Genomic DNA, 18499 nt, shown 5'->3' with positions numbered 1-18499 from the left:
TTTTTTTTTAGATGTTTATCATGCAAATATGTCATTTTGTATAGACCTCTCCTGGGTTTTAATAAAAAATAATTCAAAGAAAAATCTACAACATAAAAGTCAGAAGTTAGACGATATACGTAAATAATAAGTAATAAGCGACACCGATACTATATTTACTTGGTATCGAATCAGACACCAAAATATGCAGCGTCGCACTTCTAGTCAGTACAGATAGCTAATCATGTGATTGTAGATACGTGTCCATACTTGTTTCTTTTGAGTGTCCGAGGCCACTGAGTCCCACCACAGTCTGAAAAACTCCTGCTCCACAGAGATAAACCTGCGCTCCTTCACCTTTGACAGCTCCTCCGTCACGCTGCTGTACACGTTGGCCGCATAGGCGTGCATACTCTCCTACAGGACACACTCATGTTTAGAATAAATAAAACAGCACTCTATAGCACGATTGTACCATGAACACAACAACCTGGATGGTGTACACCCAGCCTACATCCATGTGGCTGTGAGGAATCACAAATGTTTGAATGGGCTGATCTTCTCCGAACGTTTTTCCCGAACTGAACCAAAAACTGAACACGATGAGGGATAAAAGATGCATTTTGTCAGCTCAAAAAGGCGACAGGAGCTTTGGCGATGAGCTCCCTAGTGTTCACCAACACTTCCTCATGTCCTTATTATTGTTTTGTAAAAAGCATGTGACTGGACTCGCCTCCTTTACAGTCAGCCGTCGGATGATCTAGATAGCAGCGTCGACCATGCGGCGTGGGAGGAGTTTAGCAACTGGAAGAGCTGGTCAGAGGTTCATTGGTTGAGTGAAATCCATTTAATGAAAGAAGTAGGGATGAAGATTGAGGAATACACATATATCAATAACTCCACTGTAGTAATCTGTTTTTTGTATTACTATTTTATCAACTTTGTTTTGTTATATCAAAAGTTGTGTGCTTCTGACCAACTTATTTTAATGTACCTATTCTTTTGTTATTGGTTCAGTAAAATCCATTTATTATAAATTACTTTTTTATATCTTCTTAAAACTTAACATATATATATATATATATATATATATATATATATATATATATATATATATATATATATATATATATATATATATATATGTTAAGTTTATTCTGTATTCATTCAGTTTTTCTTCTGTTCCATGCTGTGTTGTTCCTTTTGTCATTGGCTTAATAAAGTCAACTGGAAAATAAACATAAAAAAAGAATATATAGACTACTCCTTAAAGTAGTGTATTATTTATCTTATTCTCTCAATTTTTACAACTTATATCACTTGTTGGTTTTTTACTTTTATTTTTGTGTTGTTAATATTAATATTTTCAGTGATAATTTCGTAATATTTTCTGTTCTTGGTTCAATTTTAAGCGTCTAACCCCGCCTCCGCCGCGCGTCCTTTTGGCTCGCCGGCTGAAAAATGGGGCGCAGCCAATTGTGACGACTCATCCGGTGCGATGGCTATAACCTTTCCCACCGGAAGCAGTCCTGTAAAGTAAACCCTGAGAGCTTCTGGAGGTGACAGCGCAGCTTCACATGTAACAAAAAGATGTCTAAAAGCACTAAAATAGTTCTGGTGTTTGGAGGCTTCATAACGGCGGTGGCCGCTGCGTTTTATCCCATATTTGTCTACCCTCTGACACATAAGGAGGAATACAGTAAGTAACCGCAAAGACTATGTTGTAAACAGTTAGCATTTTGTGTCATTTTGATGTCTAATTAAAGTCACAGTTAAACGCAGTGTTGTTTTTTCTCCCATTTAAATAAAATTAACCAATCAGAATCGACTTTGGGTAATTTCAACAATCGTTTTAATCGTTTCTGTTCGACGTCCTCCGGTTTGGGAGCAACAATAAGAATGGGTTTCTGTATTTTGCTTGTTTGATTAGACATTCAACTCAATTCAGAATTACTTTATTTATCCTAGAGGAGAATTAAATGTTATAACGGATTATTCAAGTATCTTCAAAAAGTTGTGAGCTGGACGAACCTCTGGTAGCAGTCAGCCTTGCAGCGAATCTGAAGAGGCCTCTGACTGAAGACGCGTTAGGAAATACAAGAATGAGAATTAGCAACATTGTACTAGTGTTTTTCAGGAGTTCATTCATGAAAATATGTGACCACAGTGGAATATTTAACTTAGATTCTGTCGTCCTCTTCTAGGAGAAGTCCAGAAGGTGAACAGGGCAGGAATCAATCAGGCCGATATTCAGCCTGCAGGTAAGAAAGCTGCTGAAATTTAAAGTTCTGCTTGCTTTTATCTAACTTAAATGTCACTCCAAATCAGAAAAAAGTCAAACTGAATCCCCCCTCCCCCCCTCACACACACACACACACACACACACACAAAATCTTCTTTCCAAAATAGCAATAGTACCAACAGTGTAAATTTTTCATGCACACAGGTGCAGACATCTAGGTTTATATAACCAGTATGGTGAGAGTACTTATTTAAATTAATCAGAGCTTATTTACAATTATCTGATCCCACCTGGATCAGATAATTGAATCTGATCCAGGTACAATTTTTCGGAGCAAAAATTACCAAGTTGCTCCGATAGTATTTTTCCACCTTTTTTTTTTTTTTTTTTCAAATACATTAGGACAAACAATATCCAGTTCCCTTCCAGAGGAGTACCACCAAATACCACACAGTGGTTCTCCCAAAATGTACACACGTGGCACCTTGTGAAATACCAAGAGAGTATAAATAAAAATCAGCTAGAAAACTGAAAATGGAAAACTGAAAATCCTTTTCTCAATAGGATGAGGATTTAGAACAACCCTTCTAGATCTATAGAACCTCTGAGGGATGAGTTTGTTTGAAGAGGACATCTAACGCAGAGGTGTCAAACTTTTCCGTTTGGCATTTTTTGTTTATATCCCTTGCCCAAAACATAAACTACATTGTTGAAATATACTTGATATGCAGTCAATTCTTCAATAGCAAAGGTGTCCAAAGTCAATCATCAAGACCGCTTGCACTGCCTGTCTTAGATGTTGCCCTAAGTCGGCACATATGAATCAAAACAATTGTTCTGCTAACGAGCTAAGTGGCATGCCGAGGAGGTGATTAAGTCGTTTGAATCAGCAGCTTTGGAGCTAAGACGCATCAGAAACCTGTAGAGTACTTACATCTAGGACTAGAGTGAAAAAGAGAGAAGAAGAAAAAATAAGGAAACACTACAGGAGAAACTCTCATATGGTTATAACCCAATCATTAATGTCTTCAGTTGAGAATTGGCACCGCTATTGAAAGGTATTCCCGTGTTTTCTGAATTTTTGCACGTTTTGATGTGTTTTCTGTTTGTTTGTTTGTTTGTTTTGTTTATGTCTGAAGGTGTCAAGATCTGGTCCGATCCGTTCAAGCCTGTAGAGAAATGAAGACAGTGAGAAGTCCTGCTCACTGATGCTATTGAAATCATGAGTATGTTTTTGGAGTGCTTGGTGTGTGAATGAGTGAAATACTTACCGATTGTTTTGACGGCTTTGGATGCGTTTCTACTTAAATAAAGTCAACCATTAAAAATGTAATAAGTGATTGTGTTTTTTGTTGACCACAAGGGGGCGCACTATCCCCTCGTGTTCTGAAAGGCACTGAACCGGGGAAAGCTTTATTTTAAGGGAGGGGGTTGGGGGAGAATCTTTGTATTTCTAAAAGTCTCACTCTGGTATGCAGTATGTAAGTAATTATAATAAAATGTAAAAGTTTGTTTACACATCTCTTTTTGAGCCTCCTTTGACGTTTTATTTGCTTTTAGATGATGTGGGACTCATAAAATCACTTCAACAGCAGAAGGAGGGTAATGTGCAAGATGTTTTTTTTCCCTAAAATGGAAACCCAAGAGCCGAAGTTATTCTAAGACAGATCGGTTTGCATTATCGTCTCCCCGTCAAGAGACTTTGGGTTTAATACGCATGTAGTATTATCTATAGGCTGAACTGACAGGGCAGATCCACGATTGGCCTTTCAGAAACCCACTCGATGTGGTCCAGACTCCCTTTACGAGACCACTAGTGGTGTAAAAGCAGAGAATTTCTAAACTGATTTTCTTTTTTTTCTTCCCCCTTTCCTTCTGCACTTTTGTGGTTTCCTGGCATTGACCAGCTTCCACTTTAGGAGTTTTGTCCATCAAAGTACTTCTGGAGGAAGGATGGATTAAGAAAGAACCAAAGCATGTGTTTATGGTTCTTCAGAGATGCTACTTTCCTAAAGTCCCCCCCTTAAATCCTTCACGGTCCTCCGTGTGGCCTCCGCTTTTTTGGAGGGGGGGGATTTCTGGATTGTTGTTGCCAGTGATCGCCACTCTCCCCTCTGAGCTCCACTCCCCCACCACCAATCAACAACCCCCTTTTGTTTATGAGAGGTTGTTATTGTTGAACGGTGTTCAGAAACAAGAGAAAACTCAAGAGCGCGGCTGCTCGGAGGCGTCTAAAGCAAATAAGAGAGCCGAGGCAAGGGGTGAGGGAGCGGGAGAAGAGGAGGGGAAGGGGCAGCTAAGAAGAGAACGAAAAAAAAAAGAAAAAGAAGCAGAAATTCCTCTCATTCCCCGCTGGTGTTTTCCAGATTCCTCAAGCGACAGCTCCGTGGCCGTGCGAGTGAAGTAAGCAACCAGAGGGGAAACTGAAGCGAACGACGAGAGGAAGAGAAGCGCATTCTTGTGGGGACGCGTCACCTCCACGCAGAATAGAAAAAGATACTCGATCTCTGCTGCTGAGCCGGGCAGGCCGTGAGGCGAGGGCCCTCAGCTTTGAGGCCCCCCTCCTCACGCCTTCATGAGTGACTGCTGGAGGAGTCGCGGACACGCAAATGCACTCCTTAAATCTCTCCTCTGAAAACAGGGGCACCTTGGAGTTGATGGCCGCCTTTTCATAGTTGTGTGTGTGTGTGTGTGTGTGTGTGTGTGTGTGTGTTGTCTAGTCCTGTTGATGTGCTTCGCGTCACATTCTGTGGGATACGTATGGAGGGACAGCCATGTCTATAAAACACTCCAAGGGGTCACGGCGCACTTCAAACCAAACACCAACACAACAATATTGCCACCGCAGCTCTTTTTCCTCCCCGGCCATTAAGCCATCACACAAATCTCTCGCCGCTATTGAGGAAGGTTTGGAAAGTGGTGACACATCCTCGGAGCCCTCTGCATCTCGTAAAAGAAAAAAAAAAGCTAATTAGCTGAGGTTTCTTTCTAATTGCCATGGGAACAAGGGTCGGAACTGAAGGAAGGGGAAAGGAGAGAGGCTTTTGGAAGGGATTTGGCTTGTGCAACGATCAAAACATGAAGGGAAATTGATCTAATTGAAAGCAAGAAAAATATCTGAATAAACTGAAAAGTTGTCCTGTTAATCACCAGACTAAGATTTAGTTGTATAACCCAACTGCTTTGCATAGAGTCAACAAATTCTGGCAACTGTGAGCAGGTATTCAAGCCATGATGATTGGAGTCCCTCCATACTTCTTCTACGTTTGATTTTGCTTTAGAAACAGCTTGCTTGATGTTTTCTATTGGATTAAAGACCGAGGATCAGGTCCTATTGTTCTATTGTTCTTACACCAAGATGCTGCTCACTTACTGGTGTGTGCTTTGGGGTTGTTGAAACACCCACTTCAAGGGCATTTCCTCTCTATTGCACACTGATGAAAATGGTTGAGAAAATTTCGTCCAAATATTGTATCATAAAATCCCATCAGAGAACGTTCAATCCAATGAAGTACAATGCTATTGGAGGTACAGTAAAGCTAAGACACGGTGCAATACTTTCAAATACTTACATAAATTACTTCTTCTTTTGTCAGAGTCATAGCTTTACCATACGACTATCACATATTGATAAACCGAAGAGGGGCAAAAGTAAAAAATAACAAATTACCGTATAGTTAATAAAGTTATCTTTTTTTGAATAACTTTTTATGCTGCTAAATGAGAGTATTTGTTTTTTCCAAACAACTGTGGCGTGAATTAAGTGACTGATAAACTGTGTGGACAAGCAGGTGTAGACAATGAATGGATGAATTCACCAACTTCATACAATGATTTACTTATACAGAATTAGCATCTCTTAACTTTTCTTGGACACCTAATCGTAAAGTTGCCATGTAGGAGCATAATTTCTACCAAAAACAAAAGTTTGAGTGTACTGAGTATTTTCATTCTCTGTCAAAGTCCCCTATCTGACAAACATCAAAAATGTACCTTTAGCCACCTGACCAAATTTCATCGACGTGCTCCATAAGTAAAGGTATCAGGGCTCCTCCTGTGCTTTGACAAAAAAAGATAAATAAAAAATACAACACAGTTGTGTTTCCTCTTACAAACCAAGCAGGGCCCAGGTTTGACATCTCAAACATACGACCTTGTAAAGCAGTTTACTGGAGTGCCGTCCACATTCTTGGATCTCAGCAGGCGCGCGACTGTGGAAACAGACGGCTTCCGTCTGAAGCAACGTCGGGAAGAAGGAGAAAGACACCGGCTGGCCTCCCAGCAGGCCGGAGAGGTCGATCCCACACACCAATCCTGTCACCGGTATGGCCTAGAGTTAGCTGGGCCTGCAGCATCACCAGGTGACAGAAATGGTTTAAATGAACTCCAAACAATCCACCTGTCTTTTTTTGTTTATATTTTGCCATCACATTGTACCCATTTTCTCTTTTTACAATCACAATCTTTCATCCAGACTAAAATCTAATAAAGATTTAGTTGTAATTTAGTCATTTGTAGGCATTTTAGTTTCAATATAGATTTAAGTGAAGTCGAAGGACTCGTTTCCACAATCGGTTTCTCCGAAGCTTCCCAGAACATTTTTACGCACAATGGCAGTTTGTGTGTGTGCTATGTCCGTTTGTTTTTAATACCTAGTGGGGACCATTTTCCTGACAGATGTACGCTGTGGGGACCCACTGCTCCTTGTGGGGAAACATTGTTTTTGGGTCAGGGGTCAGATTTAGGACTAAGGTGTGAATTGAGTTTTGATTAGGGTTAGGGTTAGGTATGTAATGGTTAGGGTTAGGGTTATGATAAGGGTAAGGTACAGGCTGTAGAAATGAATGGAAGTCAATGGGTGACTTAAAACCTTAAAAGGTGAAAAGAGCAACACAAGAACAATCAAGTTTCATGATTTCCTTCTTATATCTCTAGGTTAAAAACATTTCTTTATAGGTAACATTTAGAATGTAACGGACTTAGCTTATTATGGAACACAGATTTACTTTTGTTATTTGAAACTTCAGATTAAGTCTAATTTCTCCAAATCATCCAGCCATTCCACGTGTTTTAAATTTGATCTAATTGCATCTAAACTCCCCCAGAGTTTTACTGCTTTTATCCATGAACAGTAAAATCAATCATTCTATGGAAATTGGGACAAAAAATGTTCCAACAACACAATTGGTGTTGGCAGCATCATGCTATTGTGTGTATTTTTTTATTTATTTTTTTAAGAAACTGGAAAAACTTGAGATTCTGGTTAACGATGCAGAGTTGTAGTGTTCAGATCAAAGCTGCAGGCCTAGTCAAAGTCCCGACCTTGATACAAATTGCAAACCAGAGGTCTGACTTGAAAAGTAATTGGCAGAACTTTCAACCCCCATTTGTGCAAAAGATTTTCCGCTGTAATTGCAGCACAATGATACAAAAAAGTGGTTGTTTTGTGAGAAAATATTAAAAAGCTCAAATGGCACCAATGGTTTTGCGTATCTCCCTAATACTCAGAGTATTTATGTTCTGTTTTCAATACAAATATGAGATTTTTTATTTTAGAGCATTACACTTGATAAATCTCCCATAGAAAGGCAAAAACATGTCGGAACAAAGAGGGCTCAGATGCACTCGTGGCTTAACTTAATGAAGCCCCGTTTCTTCACGACTCCTCAGACGCTGAGCGTGATTAAGCAACACTTCTGTGTGAGGTAAGTAGGAAATTTTTAAATGTGGCTTCCAGAGTGCCAAAAGCCTGTCTGCTGGCCACTATCCACGAGCGGACCTCAGGAAGAAACATTTGAGCAATCAGTTAGAGTACAAAGTTTTAAAAAGGCTTTAATATTTCCTGTATTTTTATATGATTTTTCCCCCTCTTCCCTTCAATGGAGAGGAAAATCTCTCTTATAGGCCAATGTATTTCTGTTTTAAAGTGGTTGTCTCTCGTTTGATTGATTTTTTGGAAACAAAATGCTGCAAACCACAATTACATTTCACTTAGGGCTCTTTCTCTCTCTCTCTGTCTCTCTCTCTCTGACACACACACACACACACACACACACACACACACACGTGAAATATTATCATCACCCATCCCAAGCACACACCACTACATCACGGCCCGCACGTGTGTGCAGGGCCGGCCGTCAATCAGCGGTGTATGGCAGGTTTCCGTTTTACAGACCCATTACAATCTTTAAAAACGTCTTTTTGCACCAGAACTGCAGGCCGGCTGTTGATTTAGGCAGGGTTACCGACAACCAGGGCCAGAGCTGTAAGCGATCACGCTATCCTTTTCCAAAAGCTCTCGAAAAAAAAAAAAGCCAGGAAGAGAGAAGAGTGGAGGGAGAAGTGGACATGATTCATCTGCCACCTTAATGCCTGACACATGCGTTCGCTTAAACGACTCTGCAGCCTATCAAAGTCATCACTCACTTAAATGAAAATGTGGAAAGCTCTCACAACTACTTTTATTATTATTCTTATTCTTATTATTATTCTTAGTGGAGCTGTTTTCATTCATATTTCCTGGTGGGACATTTTTTTCTTCTTCTTCTTCCATTCAGTTTGAGGGACTCCTTCAAAACAGGGCCTAAGAATTACATTAGGAGCACAATATAATGTACGCCGTCTCATGGAGCTCGTTAACAGCGTGTTATGCAATAAACATTTTTTTAAAAACGGTCAAATGTGCAACGAGGATGATCTAATGTGACACACAGAGAGTCATGTTTTAGTTTAGCTCGGCGTGCAGCAGGACTGAATGAGTCACAGTGTTTTCATTTGGCTACACAGGTTGTTACGATCCGGTTTAAATAGAAAGATGATTAAACTTTTGGCTTTGCGTGATTCACGCTCGTTAAAACGTTTCACGTGTCACATCGTTGCAACAGACTTCGGTGGGTTTTCCTCAGTGGATGAGAAACAATCCACGCTTCTCTGTTTTGATTTGCTTTGTAAATGAAAATTTTAAAACTACGGTATGCATCTGAATCTGCCCCCTTTACTCTGACAACCACCAATAAAATCCAGATCAGTAAGTTCCCTTGTGATGTCGTCTAACTATTACACGACCTCACGAGTACCGCAGACATGATCGTCCATCTGAACTGAAAGGTCGGGCAAAAAGGTTCACACAACAAGTTCGTAAAGTGATAAAACAAAATATAACAAGATTGACAATATCAACAGGAGTAGTAAAAATAATAATAATATACTGTGTTGTCATTAGAAATATCAAACTCACAATATGCAACTGAATTAAAATAAAAATGTTAGAATGTCCTAGTGAAAGTCCAGTCCTAATTGAGAATTTGTCAGAAATACTTTTCTTTTAGTCTAAAAGAACCTAAAAGGAAAAAAATAAAATAAATCAGTCTTCGCCTCTTCCATACAGCTAGAAACATAACGCAGAAGAAGATTAGAGGCAGAATAAAAATACACGCCACACTTTCCAGATTTTCACTTATAAAGAATTTCGAAATCCACGTGTCGTTTCCCACCTGCATTTATCAGATACTTCCATCCGAAACGCTGAGCGGTTCCATACGTTGAAGTTTGCGGGTGTGACGTTATAAAACATTGGAAAAGAGGAAGGAGATTTAATTGTCCTTGAACTGAGCCAGTTTAACACCTGTCGCGTGTTGAGCTGCATCTAAACTCGACGTTTTCATTTCGAGCAAACGCCGTGCGGTTGTCGAGCGCCTGCGTGTTTCATCAGGGCCTCGAGGATATGACAGCCGAACAGATGACTTGGTTCTGAGTGGGAATTCTGGGAAAGTCGAGGAATTTTGGACGCCTTGACGGAAGACAGACTGTCTCCTCCTTTGCTGCTTCCCCACCGAGCGAGAGGAGGAAGAGTAGGAGGAAGAGGAGGAGAAGGTGCAGTTCTGCAGTGTGTCCATGCAGTGGGAGTTGAAGGCGTCCTGAGGGAGCTGACCCAGAACAATGACAGGTTTTCAGTGCTAGAGCCAAGCATGTGACCCCGAAATGTGGCTAATATCAAACTTTAACCAGCACTGATTCCAGCTAGCGTCCAGATTTAATTCAACAAGGACAGTTTAATTTCAAGTAGTCTAAAAAAAAAAAATTCACTTACAATCTCACGTTAGTAATCTGTAAGGAATCACTTATTGTCATGTGTGTTGGAACAACTGTGTTGCGGTTTTTGTTTTTTTCTGACAGCTGTAAGACAGAGCAGGAGGACTGAAAATTATCCAGACAGTGAGTGTGGTGTTCAAGTGTGCAGCTGTTAGTCCTGCATGCCAGCAAGAGAGATATGCTCTTTTATTTTTATTTTTTTTACAGTTATAGGACATTTTTCTTCAGATAACACTCAAAAAAGGAGTAAAGGTTTCACATTTGCAGAGGCTTGGATAGTTTTGGAAAGCAGAGTGAAGCTGAATGAAAGTGAAGATGATGACTGCTTGCTTTATGACTTGGCTCCCTAAAGGCTCGTCGTCTTCATCGGAGACTCGCAGATGAGATTTCAATATCTGACCTCATCTGGTGTTGGAACAATGTGATAATGAAGCAAGAATCTTTCGTTTCAGTTTTTCATTGAAGTTTAATGCGTACGATCGGGCGTATGATGAGCTTGTCTGTTTTTTTTTAAATATTATTTTTATTTTTTTAGCAGAAATATTGATGGAAGTTCAAATCGTCACAGTCTGTGGTCGAATGTGCCTGGAAAGCAAAAGGTTTTAATGACTAATCCAAGGCTGAGAGACGAAAACAAACATGGCCAGCTAATATTACAAGAGGAAAAGAAAAATGACCACAGCGAATGATGCTGTAACATTCAAAAGATGCATTGTGCTGCACAGACAATCAGGATAGCAATCAATCTTTTTAATCCAACAAAAATACTATCTAACGGATGATTTATGATTATCACACCAATCTATATTCACTATCGATTCTAACTGAGTTGAGAGACATGCAAAGATGGTATAAAGATAATTCTGAGTGCTACTAAAGCTTCCCCACTGAGCAACAGACTTTATTTTCCTGCAAATGCTAAAATTCATTTCGACATGAGGGAATGGTAAGTCTGTTTATAACCACGGTGAAGATTTGATCTAAAATGTGCTTAAACTGCTACTAAAATTTAGCCTAGAAAGCAGGAGAATGTCAAAGAGAGACTCATTAATTTAATCAAAAATGAATTTTGTCCTTTCCGTTTTTGGCATTGCTCTGATAAAATCAATGTGAAGAAAGATTCAAACTAAATCTGTGCACGGACAAATACAAATACTGAGCAAATGTTCTAACAGTGTGTGAGTTTTAGGAAGGAGTCGTCAAGAGAGCCTGATCAGCCAATCGGAGGCCTTCTACTGAGATCAACAGCCAATGAGAAAAATGGATTCTATTACTTATCCTGGCACATTCTTTAGAATTAGATCGACAAAAAACATAAACAAATTATTCTGGTGGACAAACCTTCCTTCTTCCTGGAGCTGTTTCATTCTTTCTGTTCAATAAAAATATTTTACAAGTAACTAGTTATGGATTGTTTAAAAAAAAAATCCATATCTAAAAATAAGCAAAACAAAACAAAACAAAAAAAACCCAAACATAATTCTTATTAAAAAAAAAAACATAAAAGAAATACAAAACCGATGTGCTTACAAAGATTCAGTCTCTTTCAGCTAAACATTTTAGAGCCATGAAAACAAAGATTCAGGACGGCCGTCGGCGTTGTGGCTAACGCAGTTCTTGCCCGTGATTGGTCAGATCTGGCGCTCATGCACGCGACAAAGCACCAAGACGTATCTGCTACTGAACAAAGGATAATAGTTCAGCACGGAGCAGATGTTGAACTGTGATATTGTCAAATAAAAGCTGACTATAACAAATTCATTGCATAGAAATACAAAAAAAAAAAAAAAGCAGGGAACAATCTCCGCACAAACACCGATCCCCAAACATGTCAGACACAGACTCATTGCAGGAACAAAGTTTTAGTTGCTTTCCCCTGTCTGCCTCTGACCGCCGTATTTGTTTCAGTTTAAAGTTTTCTTTGCCAGGTTGTTAAAGTCAGTGGTTGTGCTGGCAGTAGCAGACGATGGAGGAATGCCTACAAACGAGAGGAGAAAATGACTCTCGATTCTGGATTTGTAACCAGTGGCTGACATCTGTTTCAGCCGTACGGGAACAACTATATCAATCTCGAAGAAAACAGTCCCGGAGGGTTTTTTTTCTTCCCCTTCTTCTTCTTTTTCTAACATATCTGTCAGACAAATAAAAGAACGCTTCAATTATCTAGAAATCAGCAGAACAGATCAGGTCTATTCTGCTCACAAGCCTTTCTTTAGCTACATGTTTTAAATGCGGTGCGATAACCATGTTTTAGTTAAAGAAAAAACAAAAGTATTTTGTATTTATTTTCTTTCAAATTAAAACATGACACTTCAGAAGCTTTTAGGAGTATTTCTACTTTTTTTTATTGTTTAGACTAAAATTTAACAGAAAAAAAAAAGCAAAATGTCGAAGAAAGAAATCTAAACATTTCTCGGAGGATAAAGCTGGAATGTGGGGAGAACAAATACTTCACACAAAGACTTGCAGCAGTTTTCTTTTAGAGCATTTTGACTGGACTTTGACTGGGCCATTTCAGCACAGGAATATGCTTCGATTGATCTCTGGGTTTATGTTTAGGGTTGTTGGGGTTTTTTTCATCATCAGAAAAAGTTAACTTGTCAGAAACTGCTGCCCACCACAGGCCACTGGACACAATGCTGGTAGGTTATAAACTAGTGACTAGGAAACTGGAAAACATAGAGGATTAGTGTCAAAAAAGAGAACAAAAGCTTACAGACATTTGCTCCAGGAGTCCCTTACATTTCTGATCCGCAGAAGAAACTCGTGATCGGATGGTTCTACCAGCTGGTTTGGTTAAGTTTAATTGAATTCTGGTCAACTGTCTTTTCCTTGACATCATACAATCCATCACGGCCAGGACAGAAAAATAAACTTTTTTTTATATTTTTTTATTCTTGGACCAGTAGTGCAGTTGCTAAATACTGGGACCACGTTCCTGGTTCTGACCACCAGATATCTGGTCATTGCCAAACCGTCGGTGTTTGTTTTCTCCTCTCAAATTGGAAGTAATACATCTGCTCAGTGGCCGAAGGTCGGCGATATTTGAAATATCATCTCGTCCTATTTAAAGTGCTGCTGTGTTGGTGACGTGAACCTGAGCTGGGTTTAGGATTGCGTTACAAGACTAAACTGTAATTACTCCTGCTGGCGTAGCTTCGAGTTCTTCTGGAGAACTTGAGATTTAATTAGGGAGCCGTTTGATCTGATCGACTCGACGCTGGGCTTGTCTCGGATTTCCTCCTACCTGGTTCCTGCGCTTCTTAAAGAGGCTGTACCCAAGACTGGTTTCGCAAAACATGAGACTTCCTTTGGTCTTATCTCAGATGACTCGAGGCCTGACCTGAACCCGCCTTTCGGGACACAAGACGTCTTACTGCAACTTTATTTGTTCTCATTTTAGAACTATCCTTAAATAGATTTGTTTTATTTACTTTTTTTTAATTTCATTTGGGTTACGCAGAGTCATTATTGGTAGTCAGTGTTTTTCCTGGAGCAGGCACCAGTCAGAGCGAACTCGGTTTGAAACTTTTTAGCAAAAGATTGCTACTCTGTTCACCTATCTCACCTTATCAGGCAGGCTTTTGCTCAAAATAAAACACCAAAAATTCATCAAGCGGCATCTTAGCTTTGCTTCATTTTTTTCGTGCCATTTTTTTTTTTTTTTTACCATGCTATGTATGTAAGTGTTCTCTTTTTATGATTTTGTTTGGTGTATTTAGTGTTATGTTTGCAATTTGATCTTATTTCTGGGAAATGTCTTTTGAGTGTTTAGAAAAGTGCTATGCAAGTAAAATGTATTGTTTTTATTATAATTATTACTCTGGTAAAAGAAACAGCATGATGTTGTGATTAGCTGGATGTACATGTACTATGTTTTTATTGAATTACTGAAATAAATTAAACTTTCGAAGATATTCCTGTTTACTGAGATGCGTCCGTGTGCACCTTTAATCAGAGATGAGCTAAGGTAAAACTTGAGATTTATGAAACTTTTGTCTTATTAGTAAAAACTTGAAAAGGAAACATTTTTTGTAGATTTTCAACATCGAGATTACCTTAGAAAAAGACGAGCATAAAAACCAAACAGAGCAGAGAAGTTATTCTACACTGATCTGGGAATCTGTAAAGCACAGGTTGGAAGATCTTAACTATTTTTTTTTTTTTAGCAAGAGTGTCTAATTTTCTAAAAAAAAAAAAAAAAAAAAAAAACCCACTTATTAAAATGTTGTCCTTTAGAGCTGTTTGTCCTTTGGATGTATAAGTATACCCCTGCTAACCAATCTTCAAAAAAAAAAAATTCCTCTTGAAATTTACTTCCAAATCAATTGAGGCCACAATTTAAAACTGATTTTGAACTGCTGCTAAAGCCTCACCTGCGTCTGGGTTCAGACTCGACCGTGAAAACATAACTTAGCGAATCACCCTGCTCTTAAAAAGAGCTGCAGCGGACAGGTTCATAAATCACCCTAAGGAAATCCTACTATTTTATCCATCTGCATCACTTTAAAGCCTCGGAAAAAGATCCACTGCTCCACCGCTGCTGAAAAACTTCATTATTCCCTCCATTCATTGCCTTTATGTGCAGCCTTGCGTTAAAAATAAACCTCGGTCGTGTCATGTGCATAACCCGAAACCTAACCACGGGATTAAATAGTACCCATATGCCCTGATGTCAGGAAGGAAATTTGCAAAAACGATTGAGTTGCACATTTAAACCTCATCCTTACATTTTGTCCTAAGGTTACGCTTTCACTGTTTAATGCCTTTCCGCAGGAGAAAGCCACCCTGAGATGAAAGCGCCATCACATCCCACCTGAGCTGCAAACGATCTCTTCCTTTCGGCCTGCCAGCTTACTTTGTGGTCTCCCTTCTTCCCCGCTCCCTGGTCTCCTCATCCATCCATCCCTCGGTTTGAGCTCCAGTCAGAAGAGGGAGAGGAAGAGAGAAGCAAACCACATGTTTCAGGGAGGATTCCTTTGCGGGCAGAATCCAAGACCAAAGTACCCCCAGCTCTCCTGCCCCCCTGGCATCACTTAGCTGTACCCTGTCATTAGGAACAAGGATGGCTGATTTGTGTTGGAACGGGGGCTTTTATTAGAGCAGGATGGCTGCAGACAGAGAGGAAGGAGTCGGGGGTGAGGGGGAGGGGGGAACACGCTGGAATGATGTCATCCCAGCCCCGGTCTGGGGCTTGAAGCGGATCAAGATCTGCGGTGCGGTGGATCGGTGTTGTGTTTGGGCCTTGCTTTAGGAAAAGACAGAGCATGTGTCTGTGCGGATGGAGACAAAACGATGAACAAGACTTTGTGTAATACGATACGTGTGCGCACGTAACCTGTGTCCAGATGAGTAAATACAATGCGTGTGTGTGCTTGTGTGTGTGTGTGTGTGTGTGCGGTGTACACGCGTGGCAGAAAGGGATCTCGATCGTGTGGTTTGAAAAGTATAAGCTAAGTTTACTGCGTTTTCTCTTTGTTTCAGTTTTCTTTTGTGGGTGGATGGTTGACTGAATCATTTGGAGAGAGGCCGAGTCTCAGACAGAGCGGTTTGGCTTTGGGGAAGGCGAGGAGGAAGAAAACCAACTTGTACTTGTGGCTTCTGGATTTCTGCAGCGCAGTGATGTCCATCTGCCGTTGCTACCAGCGGTATGCGATGTGGAACGTGTCAAATATAGCAAAGCGTTTTGTTGCACGGGGTACCTTCGTTTGACCCTCTTTAGCCTCGTCTCGCCGGTTAAAGAGGATTCTTCCTGTTTGTCACTAAACTCTGGCGAGACGTAAAGTCAGTGGGACATTATGCAAGGTAATTACACTCCAGCTTCAGTCGGTCCTTCCTCTGACGCGTCAACCTGGTTCCAATCAGAAGTTCTTGCAATGTTTTTCTTTGGGTTTTGGCTGCTTTTTAATTACCTTTTGACCAAAGCGATGTCTTCTGGAGGCTGTGCTTGAGTAGTGCCATTAAGAAAGAGACAAAGAATCCAGAAAAAAAACCTTAAACAGAGTTTTTATAGTCCAGATGATTATCTACCGTATACCAGGTTTTCAGCCAAGAACTCGTCGGGCCTGAAATACACTCATGTGTGTCAAATTTTACTCTTTAATTGAAAGAAATGGAATTAGCAGTACTTTTTTGACAGACTGCTTGCAAAAGTGGGTAAGGTTTTCGGTTTTGTGCCAACACGACAGTTGTCCATTGCTTGAGCTACGCCTGAGGCTTCAGCTACACAACTCGAGATACGCATATCTTTGTTTTTTCAAAGCAGATATTATTTTCTAATGCGCTCCAGCATTTCGGACAAAATCACTGTAACATCCGTGAGGGGAGATTGCGTCAACATTAACAATTTCAAAAACTAAAAAGAAAAGGCACGGCTAAGGCTGTGCTAGGCTGAATTAGCAAAAGATATGGCCAAAGCAATTGTGGCTTTTGTTTTCTTAAACACTTTCTTAAAAGAATATCACTTCAGACAAAACTTACAAAATATGCTCCACAGAGCAGCATGCAGAATGTGCCAGAAAGTTTTCGTTCTACACTTCTTTTTTTTTTTTTTCCACTTCAACAAATCTTAATTTTATAAATTATTTGCAGGAATCTCAGTTTTTGTTACCCAAACTGTACATTTCAACAGGAGGTTCAAATGCAGCAAAAAATAAAAATAAATCTTCATGCTGGTGTGGAAAGGACCAGGATGCTTTCCAGGTCGGGTCAGAGTTGAGTGGATCAAAAGAGAAAGACGTACTCTGAAAAGGAAAATGGGTAAAATAACAACTAGTCCAAACAAAAATGCTGATTTCTTTTTTTTTGTTACATAAACTAGAGAGCTATTTATCAACTCTACTTTAAAATATTAAAGCTAAGTCTGGCTCCTTGGAATCATAGAATGTTTTAGCAAAGAACTACATGTTTAACTCCAAGCTCCAGTCAAACTTATTCTAGAAAATGTGAATAAAATGACACCTTCCATTGCATACGTGAGAGTTTGAACAACATCTTACCTTGTTGGTGAGATTCTGTAGCACACTGGGATCAGAGAGCAAATGTTTTCCCTCAGACACTTCAAGCTTTACAGCAAACAATCACCTGAATCCAAACCTGAGCGCAACAGAGAGCTTTTCTCTTTTTTTTAAAATCGAAAATTAAACATTCGTCACATTAGCTACGACGAGGTTGAGGGGAAAAAAAACAACCTTAGAGTTGATGTACTGTCTTATGGTTTGAACCACAAACATTTTGACTATAGATGACACTGAACATTTGACTTTTAAGCCTATACTTTCTCAGAACTGGGAGGTGATTTTAATGTAATGTACAGGTTAGTTTCTAGAATGTTCCTTGGACTCATGAACTATTTCTAGGATCTTCCTTGGAACCAGGTACTTTCACTTAAACTCCGAAGTTACCTGAATTTACCAACTACCTTCTAGATCACATGTGTGCTCTCTGGGATCACGTCTCCTTAAACTTTCCCAGAAACCTTTGAGTTACTTTCATGGAATTTACTGGTTACTTTCCTCAAACTTATTTGTCGTAGAGCTCACCAAAGAGTTTCAGGAAAAAATACAATCTGAATGTCAATAAAGTATTAGTGCTACTATTTGGAGCTTGTAGCTCATTTCAGACAGATTTTCTCTGTATTTTACTGTGTGAATTGGGACAGGAAGTGGGGGGTGGGGGCTGCTTGGTTTGCTGCCCCCTTGTGGTCTTTGTAGGGTGTAACAACGGTAATCTGCCGTAAACTTACTGAAACAGCAATAAAGTATTATTTCTGCTCAACCAAGATGCTCTAAAAACCGAATCTCCACTTCTTGTCCAAGCTAGCATACATATTACACAGGCAGCACAAGTAGCCGCTGTAGGAAGTTAGAAAAGGGTCGCCTCAAAACTTCTGCAGCATCTGTCTTCTAAAGAAGGGGCATTGTTTAGATCCATTAATCAATCTTTGTAACGTAGAAGCTACATGTCGTATTCACTGTGAAAAAGCTGATGGATCGTTTAAATGTTTTTAGTCACTTTCACCAACCATTAACGTCGGTCATGCTAAGCTTTCACCTTCACTGAACTCTGTGCTTTTACTCGTGCGCTTCCGAGCCAACAGCTACATGCGGACACTTCTCAAATTAACATAAATTTATACTGCCAAAGTCGAGAGCACGCTGAGCTTCCCCAGTGTTATTGCACATA

The 18499-nt window shown here is 39.8% G+C and overlaps 2 protein-coding genes across 2 annotated transcripts; one reads left to right on the top strand and one right to left on the bottom strand.

Annotated features, from left to right (window-relative positions):
• Nucleotides 1-156: 156 nt before the first annotated feature.
• Nucleotides 157-696, bottom strand: LOC106938407 (epididymis-specific alpha-mannosidase-like). Its single transcript, XM_015020448.1, has 2 exons — nucleotides 470-696; nucleotides 157-396 (listed from the first exon to the last, which is right to left on the bottom strand). The coding sequence occupies exons 1-2, from the start codon at nucleotides 599-601 to the stop codon at nucleotides 205-207; spliced, it is 324 nt and encodes a 107-aa protein (XP_014875934.1). The 5' UTR covers nucleotides 602-696; the 3' UTR covers nucleotides 157-204.
• A 787-nt stretch (nucleotides 697-1483) lies between these two features.
• LOC106938408 (small integral membrane protein 20-like) lies at nucleotides 1484-3554 on the top strand. Its single transcript, XM_015020449.1, has 3 exons — nucleotides 1484-1678; nucleotides 2184-2240; nucleotides 3361-3554. Exons 1-3 carry the CDS (start codon nucleotides 1570-1572, stop codon nucleotides 3402-3404), a joined length of 210 nt encoding a protein of 69 aa, XP_014875935.1. The 5' UTR covers nucleotides 1484-1569; the 3' UTR covers nucleotides 3405-3554.
• Nucleotides 3555-18499: the final 14945 nt, after the last annotated feature.

The sequence above is a fragment of the Poecilia latipinna genome, unplaced genomic scaffold (genome assembly GCF_001443285.1).
Source record: "Poecilia latipinna isolate Pla-1442-1.1 unplaced genomic scaffold, P_latipinna-1.0 Scaffold2584, whole genome shotgun sequence".
In the NCBI taxonomy this organism is placed as follows: Eukaryota; Metazoa; Chordata; class Actinopteri; order Cyprinodontiformes; family Poeciliidae; genus Poecilia; species Poecilia latipinna.
The sequence above is the reverse complement of the archived record's forward strand: the minus strand, read 5'-3'. Positions and strand labels throughout refer to the sequence as shown.

Excerpts from the sequence above, each read along its gene's own strand:
- LOC106938407 (XM_015020448.1), bottom strand. The coding sequence starts at position 601 with ATGCATCTTTTATCCCTCATCGTGTTCAGTTTTTGGTTCAGTTCGGGA. Across the intron at positions 397-469 it reads GCTGGGTGTACACCATCCAG|GAGAGTATGCACGCCTATGC; the intron begins GTTGTTGTGTTC and ends TGTGTCCTGTAG.
- LOC106938408 (XM_015020449.1), top strand. The coding sequence starts at position 1,570 with ATGTCTAAAAGCACTAAAATAGTTCTGGTGTTTGGAGGCTTCATAACG. Across the intron at positions 1,679-2,183 it reads GACACATAAGGAGGAATACA|GAGAAGTCCAGAAGGTGAAC; the intron begins GTAAGTAACCGC and ends GTCCTCTTCTAG. Across the intron at positions 2,241-3,360 it reads GGCCGATATTCAGCCTGCAG|GTGTCAAGATCTGGTCCGAT; the intron begins GTAAGAAAGCTG and ends TTATGTCTGAAG.